This window comes from Brienomyrus brachyistius, unplaced genomic scaffold, assembly GCF_023856365.1.
Source record: "Brienomyrus brachyistius isolate T26 unplaced genomic scaffold, BBRACH_0.4 scaffold113, whole genome shotgun sequence".
In the NCBI taxonomy this organism is placed as follows: Eukaryota; Metazoa; Chordata; class Actinopteri; order Osteoglossiformes; family Mormyridae; genus Brienomyrus; species Brienomyrus brachyistius.
Genome location: NW_026042388.1, coordinates 226,497 through 250,053, shown reverse-complemented (window position 1 = coordinate 250,053; position 23,557 = coordinate 226,497). Strand labels below are relative to the sequence as shown.

General features: G+C 40.3%; 2 protein-coding genes across 2 annotated transcripts in view; one reads left to right on the top strand and one right to left on the bottom strand.

Moving 5' to 3' along the window:
- The first annotated feature begins 5,296 nt into the window (after window positions 1-5,296).
- On the top strand, window positions 5,297-16,550 carry opn5 (opsin 5). The gene is given in 8 exon segments (XM_049004612.1): window positions 5,297-5,309; window positions 6,351-6,520; window positions 6,973-7,074; window positions 7,076-7,309; window positions 8,098-8,330; window positions 8,861-8,885; window positions 8,887-9,045; window positions 16,437-16,550. Coding segments are annotated over 7 exon segments (816 nt in total). The 3' UTR covers window positions 8,926-9,045; window positions 16,437-16,550.
- A 433-nt stretch (window positions 16,551-16,983) lies between these two features.
- Window positions 16,984-23,557, bottom strand: part of ptchd4 (patched domain containing 4) — a 29,388-nt gene continuing 22,814 nt past the window's right edge. Inside the window, 1 exon segment of the mRNA XM_049004628.1 lies at window positions 16,984-23,556. Within this exon segment, the coding sequence (XP_048860585.1) occupies window positions 23,114-23,556 (443 nt within the window). The 3' untranslated portion in view covers window positions 16,984-23,113.

Here is a 23,557-nt window from a genome sequence, read left to right as displayed (position 1 = left end):
TCACAGCACACATGTACATGTAGTGTATAACAAAGCACAAAGACAGAACCTGTAGTGCAAGCTAAAAAAATACAGGTCAAGTCAGGCTGGGGAGCATGCATTGGTACAGCTTGGTACAGCCTTACCCATGACATGGCAAAACACCTTGGGATCCTGACACGCAGTCCAGTCCCACCCTCCAGAAATGGCCATCTGTCTGCAGAAGCCAGATGTTACGTTGGTGTCCCCTTGGCCTGGTCCAGCTGCTTGGGTCCCCAGCAATGAGGATCCTGTGAGTCGGATCACCCTCAGAGGTACGTGCCACATGGCTATGGTGCCCTCACAGTGCAGGTAATGAGCCTCGTTCAGGACGCCCTGAGCAACTGCTCACTCCACACAAACCCAATGCAGTGGTACCCAAGGATTCTCCGAAGAGACATAGTAGCGATGGAGTCCAGGCTTTGCCTCAGATCAATGGATAACATCCTTGACCGTTACTCTTATTTATAGGCACAAAAAAGAACATTCCCAGGACAGATAAATCTTTATAAACACTTTGAAAGGTGAGACCACAAAACGGAAAAAGCAACTTTACTTTGGAAGATTTCTGAAAGTTTTTTTTTTTTTTAATTGATATCAATTTTTAATACATCGATTTTATTTATCACAGTACATCTTTGCAATCATATTTCACCAGAATCAAACAATAGATATTATACATCAAAACGGCTTGTTCAACACGGAATGTTGCAGCCCATAGTAGTAATTAAAAGCCATATGACAATTTTAAGACGTATAAATTAAAGTAGGTCATATTGCCCCAAAGTAGGTTTTTGTCTTTTGTTTTAACGTGTGATCAGACATTGTGATTTGAACTAGGAAACTACGGAATCTTCTCTGTTTCAGTTTATAACTGCCTCTCTACTAGAAATGCTCTGGGTGTTTAAAATATGTCTGTGGTTTAATGAAGCGCTTGACGTCTCTAGCGCAACTTACCCAGAGATTACCATTGAGCTGTCTTGATTGGTTAATTAGTTAATTAGAAGCAACATGAAGGGCAACCAAGAATTTAAAATATAAAAAACAACTAGTTTGCTAATAAGTGGTGATGTTAGGTTCGAAACTGAGGCTTGGAAGCGTGTATGGATTACAAAGGGGTGGGTCCGTCTGAGCATTCTCAGAAAATCACCTGATCGATAAGGAACGAGCCTCGCTTGCAGGAGGACATCCTGCGGTAATATTTAGCTTAACGGGGCACAAATCATGAAAAAATATAGTCGCTACATGACATGAAAGATGCGTCACGATTCATTAACATGAGGTCAGATTTTAACTTGTTGTTCATTACTTGTTCCTTCTGTAGTTCACAAAGCCTTACAGAACAAACAGACCTTTCTGTTTAAAAGCTTTCTGTGAAAGATGCATCCTGATTCATTAATGATGAACAAATATTGGACCAGTATTAAACCTGTTTTTCGTGACTGGTTTCTTTAGTAGTTCCTTCTGTAGTTTAGAAAAATTCACAGAACAAGCAGATATAGTAACAAATATAGTGACTCCTTAGGATAAAACATATGTCACGATTCATTAATGAATTAACATGAGAATTAGTTTGTAGTTGATACTTTTCTAATTAATAGTATGTATAATAGTATTATACTATATTATTTGTGCCCCGTCAAGTAAACTATTACCCATCCTATTGATTCATTTCGAGTTTCAGATTGTCGAGAATTTTGCGTGTTAGGTTGAAGAGGTTTGAGGAGAACATTATATGTACATATTAACCTAGTGATAACAATCTAGAAACAGCGTGTCGAAATGTTTCAAAGCCTTTGCCATACTTCTGTATCGTTGCGTAATTATGTGAGGTATTGCAGAAAGCCAGTTAGGGTTTAAACCTTAATTCCAGCTTGAAACGACGTAAACATAATAATGGGTTCCAGAAATGCAGATTATAATGAAGAGATTGAGTTTAGTCAAGTCTGAATATGTTAAGGTTCACTGAAGCGTGGTCTCAAAGCCGTCATAGGTTTGCTAATAATTAGGTCCGTGTTTTTCGCACCTGTACTGTATATGGAGATATTAGCACATGCATATGCCGATTTATAAATTTTATTTTATTTTAAAAAACAGTGCATTTAAAAGACAACAGTGCAGCAACGGAGAATGAGACTGTGTGGCAAAAATGCACAGCCAGTCAAGGCATAAGTAATTTTATTTATACAACAGTTAACACCAACCAAGAAATCTGAGCTGCCCAGGAGGCATCATTGCTCATTGTGATGTGGAGGAGCAGTGGCTCAACTTTGAGTCCCTCCTGAATGACTGAGCTCCTCACCCTACTCTATCTTTTAGGCTGAGCCCAGACACCCTACAGTAGGGAGGAAACTCATTTCTGGCGCTTGTATCCATGATCTCACTCTTTCGGTCACTATCCAGAGCTCATGACCGTATGTGAGGGTTGGAACGTAGATCGACTGGTAAATCGAGAGCTTTGCCTTCCAGCTCACCTCCCTCCGATCCGCCCATCGATCTCCTGGTCCCTTTTTTCCTCACTCGTGAAAAAGACCCCGAGATACTTCAACTCCTCCACTTGAGGCAATACCTCATCCTCTTCCGGTTCGAGGACTATGGCCTCAGACTAGGAGGTGCTGATCATCATCCCGGCCGCCTTATACTCAGCTGCATACCATCCTAGAGCATGCTGAAGGTCACAGCCGGATGACGGACCACATCAACATCAAAAAGCAAAAAAGATCGTGAAACCCCTGAACCGGACCCACTCCGCCCCTTGGCTATGCCTAGAAATTCTGCGAGAATTGATGTACCTTGTGCAAATTTGTCATATAATGTACATTTCACGGTGTGTGACGTTCAAAATGCCAACCTGAAAATGGTTGTTAAAATAAGATGAAATTTCACTTTATTGATCCCAGGAGAACAATACTGAATAAATAATAGACTGCTGTGGGGAACTGTACCACTCATGAAGACATTTGCTGGGGAATCCAAAGAAGCTCCACAAAGAATTTCTGCTTCCATGTCAACTGCCTCTTGAAGAAAGGAGTACGGCAGATCAAACTGCCGTGCAGAACCCCCAGACTGCCAACATGATGAAAATTGATCTGGTTCGCAGTCTGAATTCAGGATTACTCACTAAATCCATGTTCTAGAATACCCCCTGAAGTCTGTATCAAAATGACAAAGTCATGTCACTACACTGAATAGGAATTCATATAGTCATTCATACTGTTCCGAAACGTTTAATTTGTTTCGTTCCAATTGGTTTGAGTCCGAGCACAGTTACATATCGCGTCTTTCTTAAAACAAAAAAAAAAATGCTTGTGCAATAAGCCTCCATATCCTCCCTACACATCTCTAAAAACCAACATTATACGATAAAATAATGTGATACTTCTCTGTCAGAACGTTGTCATGCAATCCATATGAAAATGAGGCCCGTCGTCAGGCCCATCAGCCCCCGCTATATCGCGGATTTTCACCTATCGCTGATGGGTCTGGAACGTAACTTCCGCAATAGACGTGGGATCACTGTACTTCTCCATCCTCATCCAGCCAGTGGAGGGAGTTTATATAGTAAATAATGTACCCATGATACATTCAGCCGTGGAGTGTGTTTGCGTCTCACCCTGAGTGTGAGTGTCGCTTAAATTGTTAGTTCCCCTCTCTGTGCTGCTGGTTTTTCACGTTGATACGTTGTCAGTAAAGGCAGAACTTCTTTTTTAATGCTGTATTGCCCGTTTCTTAAAACCTGAATTCGCCAATAGGTGTTTCAAGTGTACACTGTGCTTATATGATGTTTCAAGTAATGAACCTTTTTGCTAAATCAATTGGTTGGAAAGTCTGCGTCTCACAACACTACATTACTACCAATAAGGTTGTCAGTCCAATCCTTAACGGAGAAAAGAGGTTATAATATCTGTTGTAGACCAGAAAAACGTGTAGGAAAGTGTGAAATTACAATTTTTTTTTGCTGAGTATTTTTAATTTTTTTTTTAAATACAACTACATATTTTTGGCAAAGTACTGTACCTCACTGATAGGTATAACATTAACTGGGAGTTTTATCCCAACAAGGGCAGTCGCCCTAGGGCCTGGGTCCCAGGCCGCCAAGAAGGGCAGTCCCCCTAGGGGTTGGGTTAGAGACAGAAAGTTTACGGCTTTTGTGAACGTCCAATGGTAAATTTAAACTTCTCTGCAGAGGGAGAGTTTTGACCTGTACAGGAAAGGATTGATTTAAATGTTCTTTTTGTTTTTTAAGTTTCTTGGTTACAGTAATTTCAGGAAATTTCTAGAATCCTTTCAGGTCATTATGTTGAATGCATCATTTTATTTTCATTAACTGCATTGTTTTCTCTGGTTAGCACCATCTCTCTTTCACACACATTCGTATTGTGAGCAGTGGAGGTTTTTGGGTCAGTCTGGGCTTGGCAGCACCTGCATAACAAAGGTGCAGTTTGAACTGTGTAGTCGACGGCACCCACCTATTAGCGGGAGTGACAAACCCAGTTACTGGAGACACTGACTTGGTCAAAATACTGACCAGATATCTTTAGAATCCATAAAATCCCAGGGAAGCTGAATTACAAGAGAAATGCTTAGAATTTAGGGTAGCAAGCTGTAAACATCAGATTAAGTAACATAATTTGAGATCATCACACGTCGACTCATTGCAGTGAATTTTGATGTTATCCATTGATTTTGAATTTCTTAAATAACAAATATGAATGGAAATGCAGGTCTCATTCCACAAGTGAAGTTCAGAAATACATGTACATCAGAAATATATATGCAACATTATTACCAGCCCACAAACAATCCACTGCCGCGTGACAATTCACAATCCGAATTCCCTCTAAACTTAAATTGTCCTTGGCTCATTTTAAAAAAATATATGAACTATTTCCTTATAAAGAAATGTGTGAGAGGGGTTAGTGTTTGATTTACTTCAAAGGCTCTTCCCTGGCAGTGCTGTCTGATGTTTAAGCATCACTGGGAGGTGGCCCTTTCAATAAACCAGCTCATAGTCGTCATATTGGCGACTGTCGCATGAAATCGCAGAGCTCGTCTTACAGAATGAGGTTCCTTTTACCTTGGCTACTCTACATCTATTCTACTTCACCTGCCATTGCTCAGCACACATAGCTGAAGCTCTGCTAGTCATTCTGTTAAACAGAGCAGCTTATGACTTTGCACTGTGCTGGGGATATAGTTCATTATCTCTATATTGACACATTTCTACCGAGGTGTTTTTCTTACGATTGTGTAGAAATTCCTGACAGGGTTTGGCATAATGAAGAAGAGAAGTGACGCTATTGAGTTGCCATTGTTTTGTTTCTCTGTCTGTCATCCATCCATCCATCCATCCATTTTCCAAACCGCTTATCCTACTGGGTCATGGGGGGTCCGGAGCCTGTCCCGGAAGCAATGGGCACGAGGCAGGGAACAACCCAGGATGGGGGGCCAGCCCATCGCAGGGCACACTCACACACCATTCATTCTCACACATGCACACCTATGGGCAATTTAGCAACTCCAATTAGCCTCAGCATGTTTTTGGAAAACATTTCATCTTTACAGTAATCTTAACCGGTCAATTGCAATCTGACTGGAGAGCCTCCTTCCTGGTTGGTGAAATCAGGAGCCCCCTTCCCCAATCAGCGGAAGGTACCATGCCACCCTCCCCCCAAATCTGCAAAGTGGCTGGCAAAACTGTGGCACTGATATTTTAGGGGTCAGGGACTGAGAAGTTTGAGAACCTTTAAGCTACACCTGTTATGCTCTTTTATACTGAGACTGTAAAGGTTGGATTGCACTCTGTCACCATCCGGTGGAGGACTTTAGTTTCGCAGCATAAAACCCTTACTTCTGATATTATGCACCTGCTCCTTGCCTGGGCCATTTTCGTTCGGTGGGGATAAAAGCCTGTTATCTATAGATGGCTCATTAAAACAAAAGGTTTGTGTGCTCCGCCATTTGTGTGGCAAGCAAAAGTAAGCTCCAGCACATATCTCTGTCCATCTTTGGTAAGATTTGAGTGAACTACGGTGAAATGAACAGCTTGTCTGTGGTTTCTGTATAGTGTTGTCAGGGATTGCTTTTATTTTAGCACGTTTAGTACGTTCAGTAATCGTTCAGTACTGCTGTCGGTATATTTTCACTTTTTGTGTAATAGTATTAGAGGTGGAGACTTCAGGTGCAGAGAGTACAAATCCAGACCAAGATTTTGTTTCAACCAACCAGTTGAGCATAAAAAGTCACAGCTGGTTGGTTGAAACAAAATCTTGGTCTGGATTGTATACCATATGTTTGTTGTAAAGTCTGTGTGTGTTCATGGTGTTCCTCAGTGGCCGGCAAGCCGTTCCTCATGGCTTCCAGCTTGTCCCATCAGTGGCCCTTCGGCTGGGAGGGTTGCCGCCATTATGGATGGATTAGCTTCTTTTTTGGGTGTGGTAGCCTCATCACCTTGACGATCATCAGCCTGGATCGCTACCTGAAGATCTGTCACTTGAGATATGATGAGCATTTCTGCCTGTTCAGTTTTTAGCACAACTCATGGCCAATCCAGTAGGGTTGGTCTTTCAGTTCTGTTGCACAGACCATAGTTGAAGTCTATGGTACCTCATCCACCGATTTTCAGGTGGTTTCTTCTGTAGCAGGAGATAATTGGTATTATCTCAGTCAACAGCACATCAAAGCTGCATTCAAGGGCCTCCTACAGACTTTTTAGATGCCTGCAGGTTGCCTGTTTCTAGCTAAGAGAGTAGTACCACTTATTCCAGATGCACAGCAGCCTGCATCCTGTGAAAAGCCGCTTCTGTAGGTTCTATCCTGTTTGTCTTCTGGCACTAAGGACTTGGGGACATTACAGAATTATGTAGAAAGAAAATCTCCCAATCTCTGTTAATGATGTTTTTTTATCATGGAATAAATAACAAAGTATTAATAACACGTTTATTAAATTGCACAGGAATCTGGCTGCAATGGTGACATGCCTTCCTGGCACTGATATTCATCTGGGTATATGCCGCCTTCTGGGCCACCGTGCCGCTGCTGGGCTGGGGGGAGCTGCGCCCCTCAGCCGTTCGGCACCTCCTGCACCCTGGACTGGTGGCTGACCCAAACTTCCGTCTCGGGCCAAAGTTTCATCTTGAGCATCCTCTTCTTCTGCCTCATCCTCCCCATCAGCATTATCGGCTTTTCCTATGTCAAGATCATCTGCACAGTCGAATCGTCTGCCCAGGCGGTGTCCCGATTTGACACCGGGAACAAACACAGGCACACCGTGGAGATGAAACTCACTAAAGTAAGTCGATCAATCCCCTTTATTAGTTTGGTTGTGTCAGTAGGCTGCTTCTGAAGAGCCACACTTTGCTGCTTTATAATGGATAAAAGACTGATTATGGATAAATGACTGATTTATGATTCACTGCGTGCTTCCTGATTAGCTTCTCCTGGAGCTGCGGCTGACCGGAATGTAAAACCTTTGCCTCAGGTGTCACACTGTCAACAGTCTTAAATGCCTCTTTTGTGACTGCCTTTCCTAGAAGCAGCATTGATTTTGAGGAACAATGGCTTGTCTCGTCCTAGATATCACATATAAGGCCCCGTTTCCCTCCCCCAAAGATGAAGTCTTGCCTCAGTGGGGAGAGTTTGCTCTGTCAAAGTCTCTTTTTCATGATTCATGAAAGCATAGTAGAAACTTATCAAGGCCTGGCATCATGTCATTTCTCATAGTCCTTTGAGTATAATGGTATAATTTTCTTTTAATTTTTAAAGTGAAACAATTTTATGCATTGAAATAATATCCTCACTCACATGAAAAAGCATACTTTAACTCAGTTTTTTGACGCTTGCCTTTTAATTTCTCATCTATGAAATAAAGTTGTCTTTTCTGGGTGGGGAAGTTTAAATTATGAAAGCAGTTCAAGTACTTTTTATTGTATTCTGCCTAGGATGCATCCGTAGTTTTCACTCAATTTTAACTGACTAAATTTTTAAACTCTACGCTACCTGGCATAGAAACGTCACAACAAAAATGGACTTAACTAGGACAGCAACTGTATATGTTGTGATTCTGCTTTCCTCCCTTAGGTGGCAGTGTTGGTTTGCGCAGGATTCTTAATAGCGTGGATTCCCTACGCCGTGGTGTCTGTGTGGTCTGCCTTTGGGGAGGCCGATTCTGTTCCCATCACAGCCTCTGTGGTGCCAACCCTGCTGGCTAAGTCATCCGCTATGTACAACCCCATCATATACCAGGTCTTCAACTGCGAGAGGGCCCTCTGCTTCAAAGGAATAAGGTAAAGGAGACACTACAGCACATCAAGGTACTAGACGTTAGCACAGGCTGCATGCAGCACCTCTCAGATGTGTTTCAGGATGCACCACTTACTGAACAGGGGAGATACTGCCCCTCTATTCTGAGACTTACTGTAAAAACATGATCATCCGTAAAAATGTATCCATATCTTGTTTATTTCGCCTAAAAATTACATTTCAGTTTTTTTTTTTTCCAAATCAGATTAAGAAATGCGTTGTCTTGCAGTTTCACAAGAAAATTCAAATTGCATAAAAGGCTCAAATGCTTGCTTCGGCCGTACCAAGAATTGTGCTTCCATCACGCAATTCAAAAGTGTTTGACATAAAGATAATGGAAAAGATCACCTTTTCGTGTCTGAAACCTCATGTGTACCATTCACTGGCACAACGGATAGTTGAACAACACGTCCCGCGTTTCATGATTCTGAATTAAATCTCGAATAAATAAGAACTTTGGTTATACGTATTAGAAAAATGAGCTTGATGGCATATGGAAAACTACTTAATGTGGTTCTGTTTGTTTTGACATCCCCAGAAGGTTTTACACCATCTCAGTTGGGGTAAAAAGACTCTCCAGCTATTGAAGCCTCCGCTGAAATGTGAGGAGAAGATGGGATCAGAGATGGCTGACACTGCAGCATTTGGTTTGGGTCCAATCTGAGGATCCCTCTACATGCAGATCCCAGCCCAGACTGGCGGGCCTGACCCTCCATCACCATTCCTGTAAGATTTCACGCCAGCTGGACTCTGTACTGTTCTTCGCACTTATTCAGTATCATTCTAGTTCCATGCATATAAAATTCACACTTTTTTTTTTTTTTTGGTAAGTTGTTTGGTAATTCCTCTTGGGGAGAATCATTACTCACTGGTGCCAGCACCGAAGATGTTTCTCAAAGCAGGTTTTAGTAAGTGTAGAGCAGTATTTCCCGACCTGGTCTCCGGGGGACCCACAGACAGACCATGTTGTTGCTCCCCCCCCAGCCCCCCCAAAACGGTGTCCCGTTGGATGTTTTGGTCCCGCCTCCTCTAGTTGCTTGGACCCACCTCCTCTACAGTTTGATTGGTCATCCCTCTGAACCAATCGTTTTTCGTTCTGTGTTCATAACATTTTTGTATAAGTAAAACTCCCACGAGCGATTAATCCCCCCATTAACCCAATAACTAACAAATAACTAACAAGTTACTTATTCATCCTCCATTGTTTTGCTGTGATGGTTTAGTTTCGTATGAAATTATGTGTGAAGATTAATCTACAAACATTTTGTAGAAGCGGAGCCAACCCTTCTGCAGTGGAAAACCAAAACGAGCTGGAACCGCGCTCTAACTAGTATCTCTTCGCAGTACAACTCGGGCGCAGCCTGGTTCCTGAATGCCAGTGGAAAAGCACCATAGGCTAAGCTTCTTTCATCAATGCCATTGAGTCAAGTTCTTTTGCCCTGACTTTATATGTGCTCTTCAGGGGAGACACGCATTTCAAAAGTTGTGATGACGTTTTATAATAATCGATTCATGATTTATGACTTTTCATCCCATTGGGTATTGCTGTTAAATTTAATGGTCAAAATGAAATCAGGGTTATAAAGAGATTGTTGAACATACAGACTTTTCTGGTTGAATTCTGTGCCAGACCACGAAACTGTGTAATTGTGATAGAATCAGAGACAAATTTGGACGTTGGCTCTATTTACCAGCCGGCATGATAAACAGCTGCAATCACACAGCTTCGCATTTACATTTACTGAGAAGTGACACCTTACCATGTCATCCCCTTAGCTTCCCTTAGTACAGTAAAATTGCCATCTTACAGTTTCAGATCCCTACAATTTATTCAGCATAAATGCTTTCTTGCATATTCAGTTTCTACAGTGTTCATAATTTCACGCCGAATAATGGCCATTGCATATTGCTACGTTAAGGGTTTAAAAATGAATTTACATTTACTGTCAGACAAGAATACTAACAAATATTACTAGCAGTAGCATTTCTTTTCCCATATCTTTAGTCCATGTTAAATTCTGACTGTTATTTTGCTCGATTCAATCTCTCGATGCCCAGAATTGCACACTTCTTGCGTCTCACACCATAGTTCTTTCATCATGTAAGTACAGACTTCACAGTGCATATATGTTACCCTGATTCCCCTGAATTTGTCATTTTAAAAGGGTGACCTGAAATCCTAGACCTTTCACGGAACATCAGACACCAGCTGTCACATCAGTGAAGAATGGCATCTAGAATTTTTAATTTATGGTAAGATGATGGCTAAAATTACTGCTTATGTGCAGAGACCACCAACTCTGTCCATCAGAGAACCCCTTGGAATGACTTTAGGTCTCCATCCTCCACTGAAAATAATTTAGATGGCCTCTTTAAGAAGTTAATGCATTATCTTCTTGATACATAATGTAAAGAATAAGGCATAAACTGAAATACATGTTTGTATTTGGAAAACCTGCTGCACTCTTGCTTGTTGTCAGTATTTAGTAACTTATCCTAAAAAGATTGATGTGCCACTGGAGTTGTTAGTGTAGCGTAGGACTAGACCAAAAGGGTGTAGTGCAGGGGCAGTATAAAGGGAGGGGTGGAACAGGATGTGGCACGGGGGAGGGGTGGGGCAGGGTGCTGTACAAGGGGTGCACCCTGTACCGATAACCATATTCAAAAAGAGTTTATGTAGGACCCACTTTTTAAGACCATGTGTATCAAAAGCAATTCCTTTCACAACTTGACGTGTGTTGCGCCTACATAAACACCACAGATTAGTCTCACTTTTAAATGAAACCATTTGTGAGCATCGCACATAGGATCTAATATTGTGATGTCCTTTGCATACTGATTTCACACTGGAATGCATTGTAGCGAATCCTGGACGAGTGATTACTGGCTTGTTTCATGTTTTTGTTACAATGACAACTTACACAACAGGACATTGAAGAATGACTAAATTGTGTTCTATACTTATTTGTTAGCTAGCTGCTACACAAGAGGTTAAACTGATATACGATGTGCATGTGGCTGTTATCATCCTTCTAAATTAATCATCCATCCAAAAAGATTTACTTTGACACAAGGGGACACGGGCAAAGTACAACCTGTACTGAATGATAGCTGGACTCGGTGCAGACACATTCGCATTCATCTGCATGTCTTTGGAATGCGAGAGGTAACTGGAGTGTCAAGAGGAACCCGATGTGAATACACAAAGAGGACACTAACCCTTTTGGAAACGCTTTAGTTTAAGGTTTGCTCCTTAATTGTTAATAAACTGTTAATCATTTGAAAATATATTAATAGATAGAAAGAGTCATTCAAAAACAAATTCTGAAATGCATCATAATCATATTTTGTTCCAGGTATTTATAAAACAATTTGTAAATTACTTGCAAATATAAAATAAAGGGTTAGTAAGTACTGTATACTCAGAAATTAGGTATAACAGCATTTATAAGCTCTTTAGTAATGTGAAATAGGAGTACGGTATCACTTAAAGCCATATTTTTAGTGATTTATAAACACATTCATAATACATTATAATACATTCATAAAGCACTATAATCATGGCTATATTTACAAAATGGAATAACACATCATACCTATGCTTATTATGCATTATGAATGCTTTATGAAGCTGTCATCTATAATGCTCTATAGATATCTTCATAATGTAGTACAAGGTATCCTTAATGTTTATACTGACCATTGTAATGAATTATAAAGGAATCAGTAGTACATTATAGTTGACAGCTTCATAAAGCCTAATAACGCATAATAAATATGGCTTTTGGTAAATATTTATAGCCATGCTTATAATGCTTTATGAATGCAATATAATTTGTTAGGAATGTGTTTATAAATTACTAACAATGTGGCCTTAAGTGTTACCGATATCTTCATAATATATTTATGAATTTGTATGTGAAATTTGTATCTTTCTTATTTACTAATTTATTATCAAAACATTAGTAAGAGTTTTTTAAAAGCAGACCATTAAGGATCAAGTTTAACTCATTTCTAAGTATGCTTACTAATGCATAATATTTATAAGTTGCAAGTAATTTTCAAGCTCTTTATTAAAAACGTGAGGCAGAAATAAGATATCTTTGTAATACATTTCGAAATTTGGTTGTAAGTAGATCTTATTTACTTATGTATTATTAAATTATTAGGAACAGTTTAATAGTTCAGGAGCAGACCTTAAACTAAAGTGTTACCCTTGATGTAGCTAATAACCTCTATCAAATGCTTCCTGTCATTGTCTATGTCATCAGAACAGTTGAAACTGAAAGGCATTTTTCTTGGCTTCTGAGAATCAGGGTGGACAGCTGTCATTCATAAGACACCCTAATATTATCCATCAAGATCCTTGAGAAAATGGATCAAATGGGATTACACTGAAATACATCTGCTGACAATATCCTGCCCCCTTCGACAGCTCACCTAGTAGTGTGAAAGACCGTAGGAGTATAGCAACAGATATCCTTTAGGTCAGTGGTTTAATTCTGGCTCAGAAGAGCATAGATTTCAAGGATTTCCTCCTGGGATCAGTGAAGCTTAACTATCGTAATCAATATTACATGTTGCCACTGATGATTGACCCTCCCACTGTACTTAGCAATACCATGGCTTAGGTTTATCAAAATGTGATAGCCGAGAAATAACTGCATCATACCAATCACCGAACAACAAACTTTCTTTTATACATAAGACAAAAGTTGTTTGTAGTGGCTGAACCATAAAAAAATCATCAAGTGAGCAGTTTGTACAGGGGAAAATCCAAAGGATTCTCATACCTATATAACCAACAACATTCTAGAATATTTAACAATTGAACTGTCTATTCTGAAGTCCCATGGAAGAATTTGCACTGGGAAAGATATTACATTGACAAAACATACTGCTAATCAAATGATCACTGTTGTGAGTTGGTGTACAGTGGCCTTACAATTTTCAGGTTTGTTTTGGGTGAATAATTTTGAATAGCTGAACTGCATATGGCTAAGCTCAGATCTGCTTGTTTGAGCTAGAAATGGTAACTGTACTATTTCTGCATCTACTGGTAAATAATGCAGAACAATTCATGTCCCCAAAACCCATTTTAAATCAATTGATAAGGTCTGCTGGTTTCAGCTGGAATTTCCAATTGGGCTTCCTTGCAAGTGAATGATGCTGACACAGCTGTTGTGTTTCTCCGGTTATATCCATCCATTTCCATGAGCAATGGTACTTACTGCCAAGATGCCCTTAAATAGAAAGCAGTGAACTCATGGAAGCCACATTCCTGATAAACAGAAGATAAAATCTGGATCATGAATATTTCATTCCTTGAAGAACTCCCCCCAAAAAAATACCCTACAAAGAAAAACACACAACCACCTTCATAAATAAATTAAAAATGCTTTCTCCCCTTGCTGAATGGACACAGAAGTATATTACAACCGGATGTGATTTATAATTAGTGCAAAATTCTCTTTAATTTTGAATCAGGCATGAAATTTCCATTCTTCCCTGTGGGATCAGAGACAGTTTCAACACCCTCTGATTTATCATGGGGTTTACTGATCTTGTTTTTTTTTTTATTATTTTCTAAAAATATCTCAATTTTCAGAATGATGGGGCTGACATTTCACGATTGTGGTTTAGAAAAGCAGAACAGCCAACAGCCAATAAGAGCAGGGCGCGTGGTGCATGCTTAGTGTTGCTGAAGAGCATTGCTGTCGTCATCCGCGTAACTTGATACAAAGCAGCCTGCTGCAAATTAGAGATAAATGGCAGCGGATGTGATGATTCCGTTTATTTGACAGTTTTCAGTCTTGAGCTGCTGCCCAGATGTGTTTATGCTCTTCACGGCAAATAGTATGAAGTCCAGAACCATTGTTGCACATGCTATCCAGGGTCTAAGAATGTTCCCAAATTAGCCACACGCTCCTTGAATGTAGAGAGAAAATGAACCAATAGGCTTTGCTTTGCTCTACGTAAATCTCATAAAGCAACCAATTACAATTCCTTGGGATGATCCTCACATATATGTCCCCTATATACCAGTATTTCAGGAGCCACCATAGCATTCAGGTTTTAATGATCAGACACACAATGTGGTCTTTATAAAGGATATGTGCATCGTTAAAGCATACAAAAGGGAATTATAACTCGATCCATTACATCTGTTTTTAGCTTGAATGCGATAGGCAGTTTTTGAATGACTAATGGTATCATTAATCATAGGCACACATGATAAAATGTCCCTACACCCTAAAATCGTTCCATCTAAATCCGGTGATGAGGTCTCCAAGGTAGCAGAGTAGACTGGTAGTTAAGGACATGCCCTGGAGATGAGAACATCTTTGAACAGATTTTGAATTATATGAGCGATATTGTTACAATTTAAACACAGTAAACCTTTAGCCTTAACTATATTTATATGTTTGTGCGCGTGGGTGAACGAATCAGCTGTCAATGGAATTTCGTGCTTCAGTTGGTATTTTGATACCTGCTCACTTTAGCTGGTCACATCTAAAACTCATGTGGGCTGCTCAAGTCCACACCGAAGAGAACAAATTTTGACGGCTCTCACCCTGTGTCCCATAAGGCAGGTGTCCTGCTGAATATCCTCTTAAAAAATTCACTGAGGAAACCGGTCCGTGAAACATGTCCAGAATGTGCACTGGACTGGTCGATAAAAACAAGAAGCTGCCGTCAATTCAAATGATGCAATTAGCCTAATTACACCCAGTATAGATCTTGATTTTGCAGCAGACTTTATCAGGAAAAAACCACATGCACATGTGTGCAATTACGTACAAAATATGCATAAAGGGCCTAAATCAGGTAGTTAATAGGGCTACAGCAGAGGTGGGCAATCTTACCCAGAAAGGGCCACTGTATATGCGTGTTTTCGCTGCAACTCTCTCATTAGATTACTAATTAGAAGACTGATTGGATGAAGAGTCCTCACACCCGGGTTTGAACAGCTAACCTAAAGGTTATCCCAAAAACCCACACCCACACCGGCCCTTTACGAATAAGATTGCCCTTCCCTGGGCTACAGTTTTGTCTGCGGCAGTCTGCTGTAGAGAAGTAAAAACTGTAGAATCCTGGGGCTGTTTTTAGCATCAAGCCACTCAGACTGGAAAAATGGCAACTTTGTGGAGAAGAACAAGGCAGCTTTGCATGTCTTTGTAGGGTTAAATTTACATGCTGTACATGAACTAAGATAACAGGCTTGTGTAGCAAGCCAGAGGTCTGAGAGATACACCTACTGTGAAATGTATTTATGGAGAAATAAGTCCAGTGAAAAATAAAACAAGCAAATGCAATTTCATAGACAAAGGTTTAATGAAAATTGTATTTGTTTCCATATAAAAATCATGTAGGCATAATATTTATAGCTTCAACATAGCAGGCTGTACAAAATAGTTGACATTGAAAATATTTAAAGCATTCAAAAGCATACTTAAGTTCAGACTTAAACATTCCTTTAAGATATCATTTCACTATGATGTTTAATTTTGGCATGACTGTTGTGTTTATTGTTGATCCTTACAGTCATAAATATTAGCTATTCCCGGAGTTACAGTAATATAGGTTAGCCAAATATATGCATTCCTATAAATCTTTTTTTTGTTTTTGTTTTTTTTTACTAAAACGAATGGTGTTCTCCGTTTCCTAAACTTTATTGTACGTTGACTGCACAATAATGGAAGCTTACAGTGAATGGAAGACTGTTACTGTTCATGCTACTCCCTCATATTCTTCTCTGCCCAGCTCAATCCCGGGTACTGTGCTGTGGAATTATTTAGAGCACTCTAAACCCATCTCCACACAACCCTCGTGTAGATCCGATATTCGTCTGCTACACGATCAGGCAAAAACACTTCCCTCACAAGCGCAAGTATTACAGATCAAATATCTAACCTTCTGAGAACCACCATTTCATTTGTAGGATGTATCATGTAAGATCTGTAAAGTTCATTCTCTTGAGTGAACCACCGACTCTGAGCTCTCTGCCAGCAAAAAAAAAAAAAAAAAGTGGGAATTTTTGCCATTCCGGGAAACAATGCTGTTAGACCTTGGAATCCCCCAGGAGCTTGTAAAAATTAAATGTGTTTTAATTTCAGGCAAGAACCTGAAGTTTCCAGCGTTTGGGCCAATCGTAGTTGGATGACTGAAGCAGACAGGAAAGGACACAGGAGGAAGAAGGAGGAAAAAAACACTGCAGATAAGTTATGTAACACTGAATGGAAGCGCCCCCCCCTTCTGAGACCATGAGTGGTGCTCATTGAATTAACCACCTGCGGTAGCAATCGTACAGTGATGGGGAATAATGTGTGCGTGTGTGTGTGTGTGTGTGGGGGGGGGGGGGGGGGGGGGGGGGGGGGGGGTGAGCGCAAATACACCACAACTGTATGAAGGAAGATTTAGAGCTGGGGATGCCAAGAATATCCTGCAGCTAAAAATAAAAGGGGGAGGGACGTTGAAATCTGACATCCTGTCAGCCAATGTCTCCTCTTGTTGGCAGCTAGATGTGACAGAGGCATGTGGCAAAAAAACCTCATTGGGCCACATTTAAACCATTTCATAAATATTTAATTTCAGTGGTGATATTGTTTATCGTGAAATTTAAGCAGTTTCTTGACCTTGCTGATAGCTGACTGTACTCCCCCCCCCCCAGATGGGCTTTCCCAGTTTTGTCCTCACATGGCTAAGATTTAATAAAATCAAGCTATATTTAAATGAGGGCTAGCCACTGGTACAGTGTTTGAGGCTGTCCTGTGTGCCTGCTGTTTCGGATAAGGATGAGGGGGCAGTGGGGGGGGGGGGGGCGGCAGGTGCCCACAAAGCTGCCTGTGTTCGAATGAGCTTTCAGTTATCATGGATTTCAACATAATTCTTTCCATTTTCGTGGATTGGACAAAATACCCACTGACTGTCACAGTGTTGAAAACAAACTACCTCCTCCCCTCCTGTTTTAGTGCCCCCCACCCCAGTCAACCAAAGCAAAACTCTTGGTCAGAACACTGGGAGGATTAAATGGGTGAATTACTTTGTTTAACCACAGTTATACATACAAATAAATACAATGATTAATTATACTCCATGGAATTAGTCAGTGTCGTTATATAAGGAATCATCTCGTGTAGCTATAGAGAGATGTGATATGTTACAACAGTGATATCCTAGAAGCACAGTGAGCTGCGAAAGAAAGAAATATTTCTCTTTATTTATATATAGAGATATCTCTTTATATGAGCAAAATCCATCTTCTGTAAACCTTCCATCCATCCAAAGGCTGCAGCTGCAACATAAATGAATGTAAACCTAGTTTTCATCATTGCCCAGGCACATAAGAAATGCAAGTTTAAAACAATGAAACTGATAGCTTTCTAATAAAATCACTGAAGTTGAGTGATAGGATGAACAGACCACATTCGTAAGCCCCGACCTGTTGTGAGAATACAGCAAGTTTTCCTCGTTCATCGCGATACCATCAAAACAGCTATTTATTCTCGTGATAGCGGAGCAGTCTGCTCCTGGCGGAATACTAGCTGCTCAAGTGAACTTTAACGTCAGCCACAATGAACAAAGCTATAGGAAATAAAGAACACACAGTTCAGAGCCTTTTCAATAGCTGCTGTTCAGAAACCGAATGAAGCAGGGCTTGTCTGATAGGAACTAATTTGTACGAACGGGGTTCAGTCAGTGAGAGAGTGTTGGAAATAGAATCTTGTCTGAAAGTGCAAGGTGGCAGCACGTGAGAGTTACCATCTTGCTGCAGTCGGCATATTCATGAATTTAATTCCCTTCAGCATTCTGCGTATTCGGGGAAAATATGTTTACTCAAGCCATCAATAGAAATTTAATATGTCACTGCCACTCCGCGTTGCCTTCTTAACCCTTGACTTTTGGATGCCAACCTACGTGCATCCCAGTGTGATTACGGATCCACTGCACGAAACATCACCTCAGTTCAGCTATACACCAAATACATTTAGTTCCTCTCTAGACATGAATAAAATCATGTTTCTGTTTAACCCCTCGGTTCCATACGGCTCTTGTGGTATTTGTGAAAGAAACAAAGAGCAACTGACTGTAGTTCTGAGGTATTTTGCAGAACAAAAAAAATAGCTTTAATATGTATATATATATAATCTTATTGCATTGCACTGCACGTGACCTGGCCATGCAAAATTAACGTTGCTGGTGTCTGATTTAGTGTTAGAAATATCTTTTATGTCTTTGATTAATGTACAGAAGATAGGTTCAGTTTCGGCCTTCAGTTACACATATGCCAAGTCAAACCCAGTTGTTTATTCAACGTTAATTTCATGCTGTCTAGCTGTATTTGCTGGTCTGAAGGTCCATATCAGCAAAAAAGTGCATCTAAAGCACGTTACGTGACCCTCGTGCATATCGTCGTGCCTTCCAGTGGATGGGCCCCACAAGGCAGTGATGAGCAGCAACTGGACACAGGTTTGGGGGGGTTCGGGGCTTTAAGGACCAGACCTTAAGGTTTTGCCCCAGGAAGCATCTTTGCAGCGGCATGGCTGGTCAGGAGGTAAGGAGGCGTTCAGTGGTGCAGCACTACGGCTAACAGAAGCAGTGAGACTGTAACAGGCCACCCGAGGCAGACGAGCGCTTCAGGAATTATATTTCTGGTGTTTGGGTTGATAAATAAACACAGCGGAACGATATTTTATTGCGCAGTTAAAAAAAGTTAACTCCGTTCGGTTGTAGCTATAACTCCTACTACTCAGAGTTGCTCACTTAGATAGTTGACAGTCTACCTAGTCGTCGTGTGCTGTGAATGACATGACAACGAAGCTACTTCTACGTACTTTGATTTCGTGAATATCATTAATGAAGACCAGATGACGGTGGCCTCCCGGCGATATTAATTATGCTACTCGATGGCCAATGTTTTCTACTTGTTGATTGCTGCTGTTACCGTTCTAGAAGTTGTCCATGCTTAGCTAGCTGGCGTCTGCAGATTTTCAGCTCTAAGTGGCTCCTGAGCACGTTCACCTGCATTTAATGCGAGCTGCAGAGCTGCCATGTAGTAAAGACCATTGAGCACAGTACCGTTTTAGGCAAAGGGCAAGCAAGCGAGTTGGCGTCACAATGGAGTCACAATGCAGCTGAGCACTCAGTGAAAGACTATTCCAGAGACCGACCACGTCCAGGTCAACACTGCAACAAACATATGGAAGCATACACTGTTCAACTAAGGTTCTCGCCTTATAGGACAGTGTCACTACATACCAGTACACTACGTCGTTCAACGCGAATACCTTCAGTGCCGTTTGGCCAGGTGTCTGCACTGAGTGTGTTACATTTTGAGTATCACTCTGGATAAGTTCTGGCTAACGAAGTAAAATGGAGACACTCTTCCAAATTTGGTCTCTTGAATTCCTGCTTTCAATAAATAATTTTAACTTATGCATTACAGTGATGTTGTTATGATTAGGTACATTTACTATAAGCCACATAGATTGTTGAACACATGAGCTGCTTTCAGGTAATACTTCATTCTGTGAAGACGGGCTTTCCACCTGTTTTATGTGTGCATTACCTGTCTGTATAACCTACTGTGTAAAATTTACTCACGATACCACAACAAGTTTACACTCAGTAGTTAAATCACGCAATTTTATGTCTTGATACTGTTCTGTCATTTACTGGACACTAACAATAGCTCTGTTCCTACGGTATAGCTTAATTTTTTTAACACGGTTTTTTGAAAATTGACTATGAAAATGATTAATTAGTATTATTCACATTTTTTGCAGATTAACTTGATAATAGAAATACTGAATATTACCAAGCCAAAAGTGCAATTCTGTAGCAAGGCAGTTTTTTTCCCAAATAGTTTTTAGCCAAATAGTGATGATGGACAATCAAGTAAACAAAAGAAAAAACAAAACAAAAATGTATGTTTACAATTCCCATATTAAACACACTGAATGTACCGATACACAACAAGCATTTATATCGCATTGTGCAATTTATCTATTTTAATATGCTGCCGCTTAACGAATTAACATTCCACAATATATTACTGGCCTACTTTTATTTGTATTCTTAATTTTCCTTTATTGCTCTGAAGTAGGAATTTAAGCTTTAAAAATTGTTTTTGTATAGAAAATTAGAAAATCATGTAGAATTATATCATACATATCGATGGTGTTTTCTGTTTTTTCATTCTGTTTGCTTAAATCATGGTTTGCTCTTCACGTAATATAATCTACAAAACATAAACTGAAAGAACAAACCTACAGCCTAGCGATAAATAAAAAAAAATAACTAAATTTTACACACACTTATCAGGTACATGCATACATACATACACTATAGCGCCATGCTTTCACAGTCAGTTTGGGAAGTACATAAGTTTGCTATTTTTTCCCGTAATATCAGATTGGTTTATCATGCCTTTTTGTTGTACAAATGACATGGCTTTTATAAAAAAACAAAAAAAAAACACAAAGATTCCACCATCCTGAGCGATAGCTCCTCCAGGTCGTTGTCGTACTGCACTATTTGTGGTGATACAGGCATACAGTCAGTGTTCACATTTTCACCGAGGTCAATCCAAATCTGTGGAGCCCACAGTCTCCTCGACCGCTCACCATGGTAACAAAAAGCCACATTTTAACAGACGCACAGTATTTCCGTCACTCGTACCCAGAGACGAGAGACTTCATGCATCCAACCCCCGCAATCATTCGGACAGCAAGTCCAAAACCACTAGAATGATGCATGAAAGCAAGCTCTTTAGATACACAATTTGTAGAACACATGGGTAACTGTTTTAGATAGTTTCCCCAAAAGATTTAAATGTGCACCCATACTTTTTTTCCAATAAAGACATTCTCCATAATCTGTGATCACCTCTTCTTTCATTTATGTCCACATACAGTAACAACAGAATCCATAACAGCCAGTGATGGGCGATTCCGGGGGTAATATGCTGTTCTCGGCACTGCTCATTTGGCTTTTTTGTATTTCTGAGTTATTTTTAGATTCAGCGTTTTCAGTTTTAAAAGGATTCTTATACCTTCTAAATTGGATTCACTCTTAATTTTAACGAGCCATTTCTGCAGGGACCAGGATCTGATATAGTGATTCACAGGGTCGATTGTTATATCAGAACTCCTTACAAGTCCTCAATACGCCATACACTTCCATCTGTTTACAGATATCATTGATCTCTACAGGAATATGGCACCATATCCAGACAGTTATGTCACTGTATGTTGATGAGTCTCAAAATGATCCTGTTTGGGTAATGACCCATAAATCTAATTACCTCTTTCCCAGCAGTCATGCTACCAAATAAAGACAAGGACTATACTAAAATAAAATATAAAACATTTTGAGATTAGCTTCTGTATTGTTATATTGGTCACATAGATATTTTTCTGGTTGGTTGGTGGTATAGTGTGGTAATTCTCAAAGTGTATCTATTGGCTATTATTCATGTACATGCATAATATAATGAAAAACTGCTTTTACATTGTTAAATTTGGACAAAAACTCTTGGGGGGGGGGTGGAGGGAAAAGGAAATATATATAAACATATATAATGCCATGACATTAATACTATAATGAGGAAAGGTGTTCCGGATACAGGTCTGCATTGCCTGTCTTGTGACAGTAGAATGTTTTATGTAGGTTATGCATCATGCAAGTAATATTTTTGCACAAATCATAAATTATTTTCCAGTGGCCTTTCAGTCGGATGGATGCAAAAACATCAATCATTCAAGCAGACCCTTTGGTTACTCCTTGGACACACTGAGTCTGTAACATGAAAGAAAATGCCAGTACATGACCTCACAAGCTCCAGTTCGGCATTGGCCCTTTCCGAAGAGACTTCTTTCCTGAAAACGAACTAATTAAATTTCAGCAGATATTACTAAAACCAATAATAGCATACTGAAAAAGTTTAGCATCTTGCTAGATATAAAAACGGCTCATTGGTTCAATGAAAATTAATAATAATACTAAAAATTGTATTCATGTAGACAGCCTTTAGCCAACTAGTCCTGTCAACTGGGGTGTATTGTTGTATTGTTGTCATTCTCACTGATGACACAAAAGTTTCATTAGTCTGTATTATTAACTCACATGACCATTGTAGGTCAGTAACTGAGTTATTGCACTGTACATTGTAATACTAGTACTGTACTATGATATTGTTAATCCCAAATGCAGAAAGCAGGAAATTGCAACTAATGCAGTGTTATTCAGAATTGTTTTAAAAAAAACATTTTGTCTATTTCTTCTAGAAGAGTAGCATTTTGGAATTTGTTATTAATACTGAATACTTCTGAGTTACATATACATGATTTTGATTTCATTTTGATTCCCAGCAATCATCTTTTCTGGAACACAGCCAGATTTCAATACATCTGGACCTTCTCTGATGCTGTTTTCCTTTCAGAAAATAAGCAAAACAGTGACTGAGCTATATGTGAAGACCGTTCGACGCATGACGGAATCGGCTTCCACAAAGCCTGCACGTCTATCAGATACGGAACACCACCACCACTCACGGCAAAAAACGAAAACCCCGCAGATGTTACACGCTGTGCTGTTGGAAGGGTACACTGTAGAAATTTCTCTGCTCTGAACAACATGGCTGCCGGTGTGCTGAGATTTGGAGTGCCTATCCTTGCTCTCTCGACCGGTCCGCCCGGTCGCTCTCGGACGTGTGAAATGCTCAGCGCTTTTGCCACCTTCCCTATAAGATGCACTCCAAACATGTGGCCCGTCACCCGTAGGCCCCAGTGACTCACACGTTAGTCACATGATCGGGGTTGTCCCTGACTTCAATGCACTCTATCTCCTCCCTCTCTCGCTCCCTCTCCCTCTCTTTACGCTTGGCGCGCTTCTTCTTCTTGTGCCTCTTTTTGGAGGGAGGGAAGAACGTCAGAAAAACGGGCAGAATTACAAAACAGTGTAGCACTGTGCAGCCAGCTGTGAGCAGAGAGCACTTGAAAAACGTGTAGGTCAGGTTGGAAGGCACAAATACTAAGGGCATCATCCCAATCACAAAACACGAGGTGTTTTGCAAGATGGCCGCTCCATGCTCCTCCAGCGAAGTCTTTATGCACTGAGTCCTGGTGTGCTCGGTGGCGAGTACGAACGTGTAAAGGTGGGGCGCACAGTGATCCATCGCAAAATTCAGAGTATAAATAAGGCACAGAATAGAGATGCTATCCATGTCGACATCCAC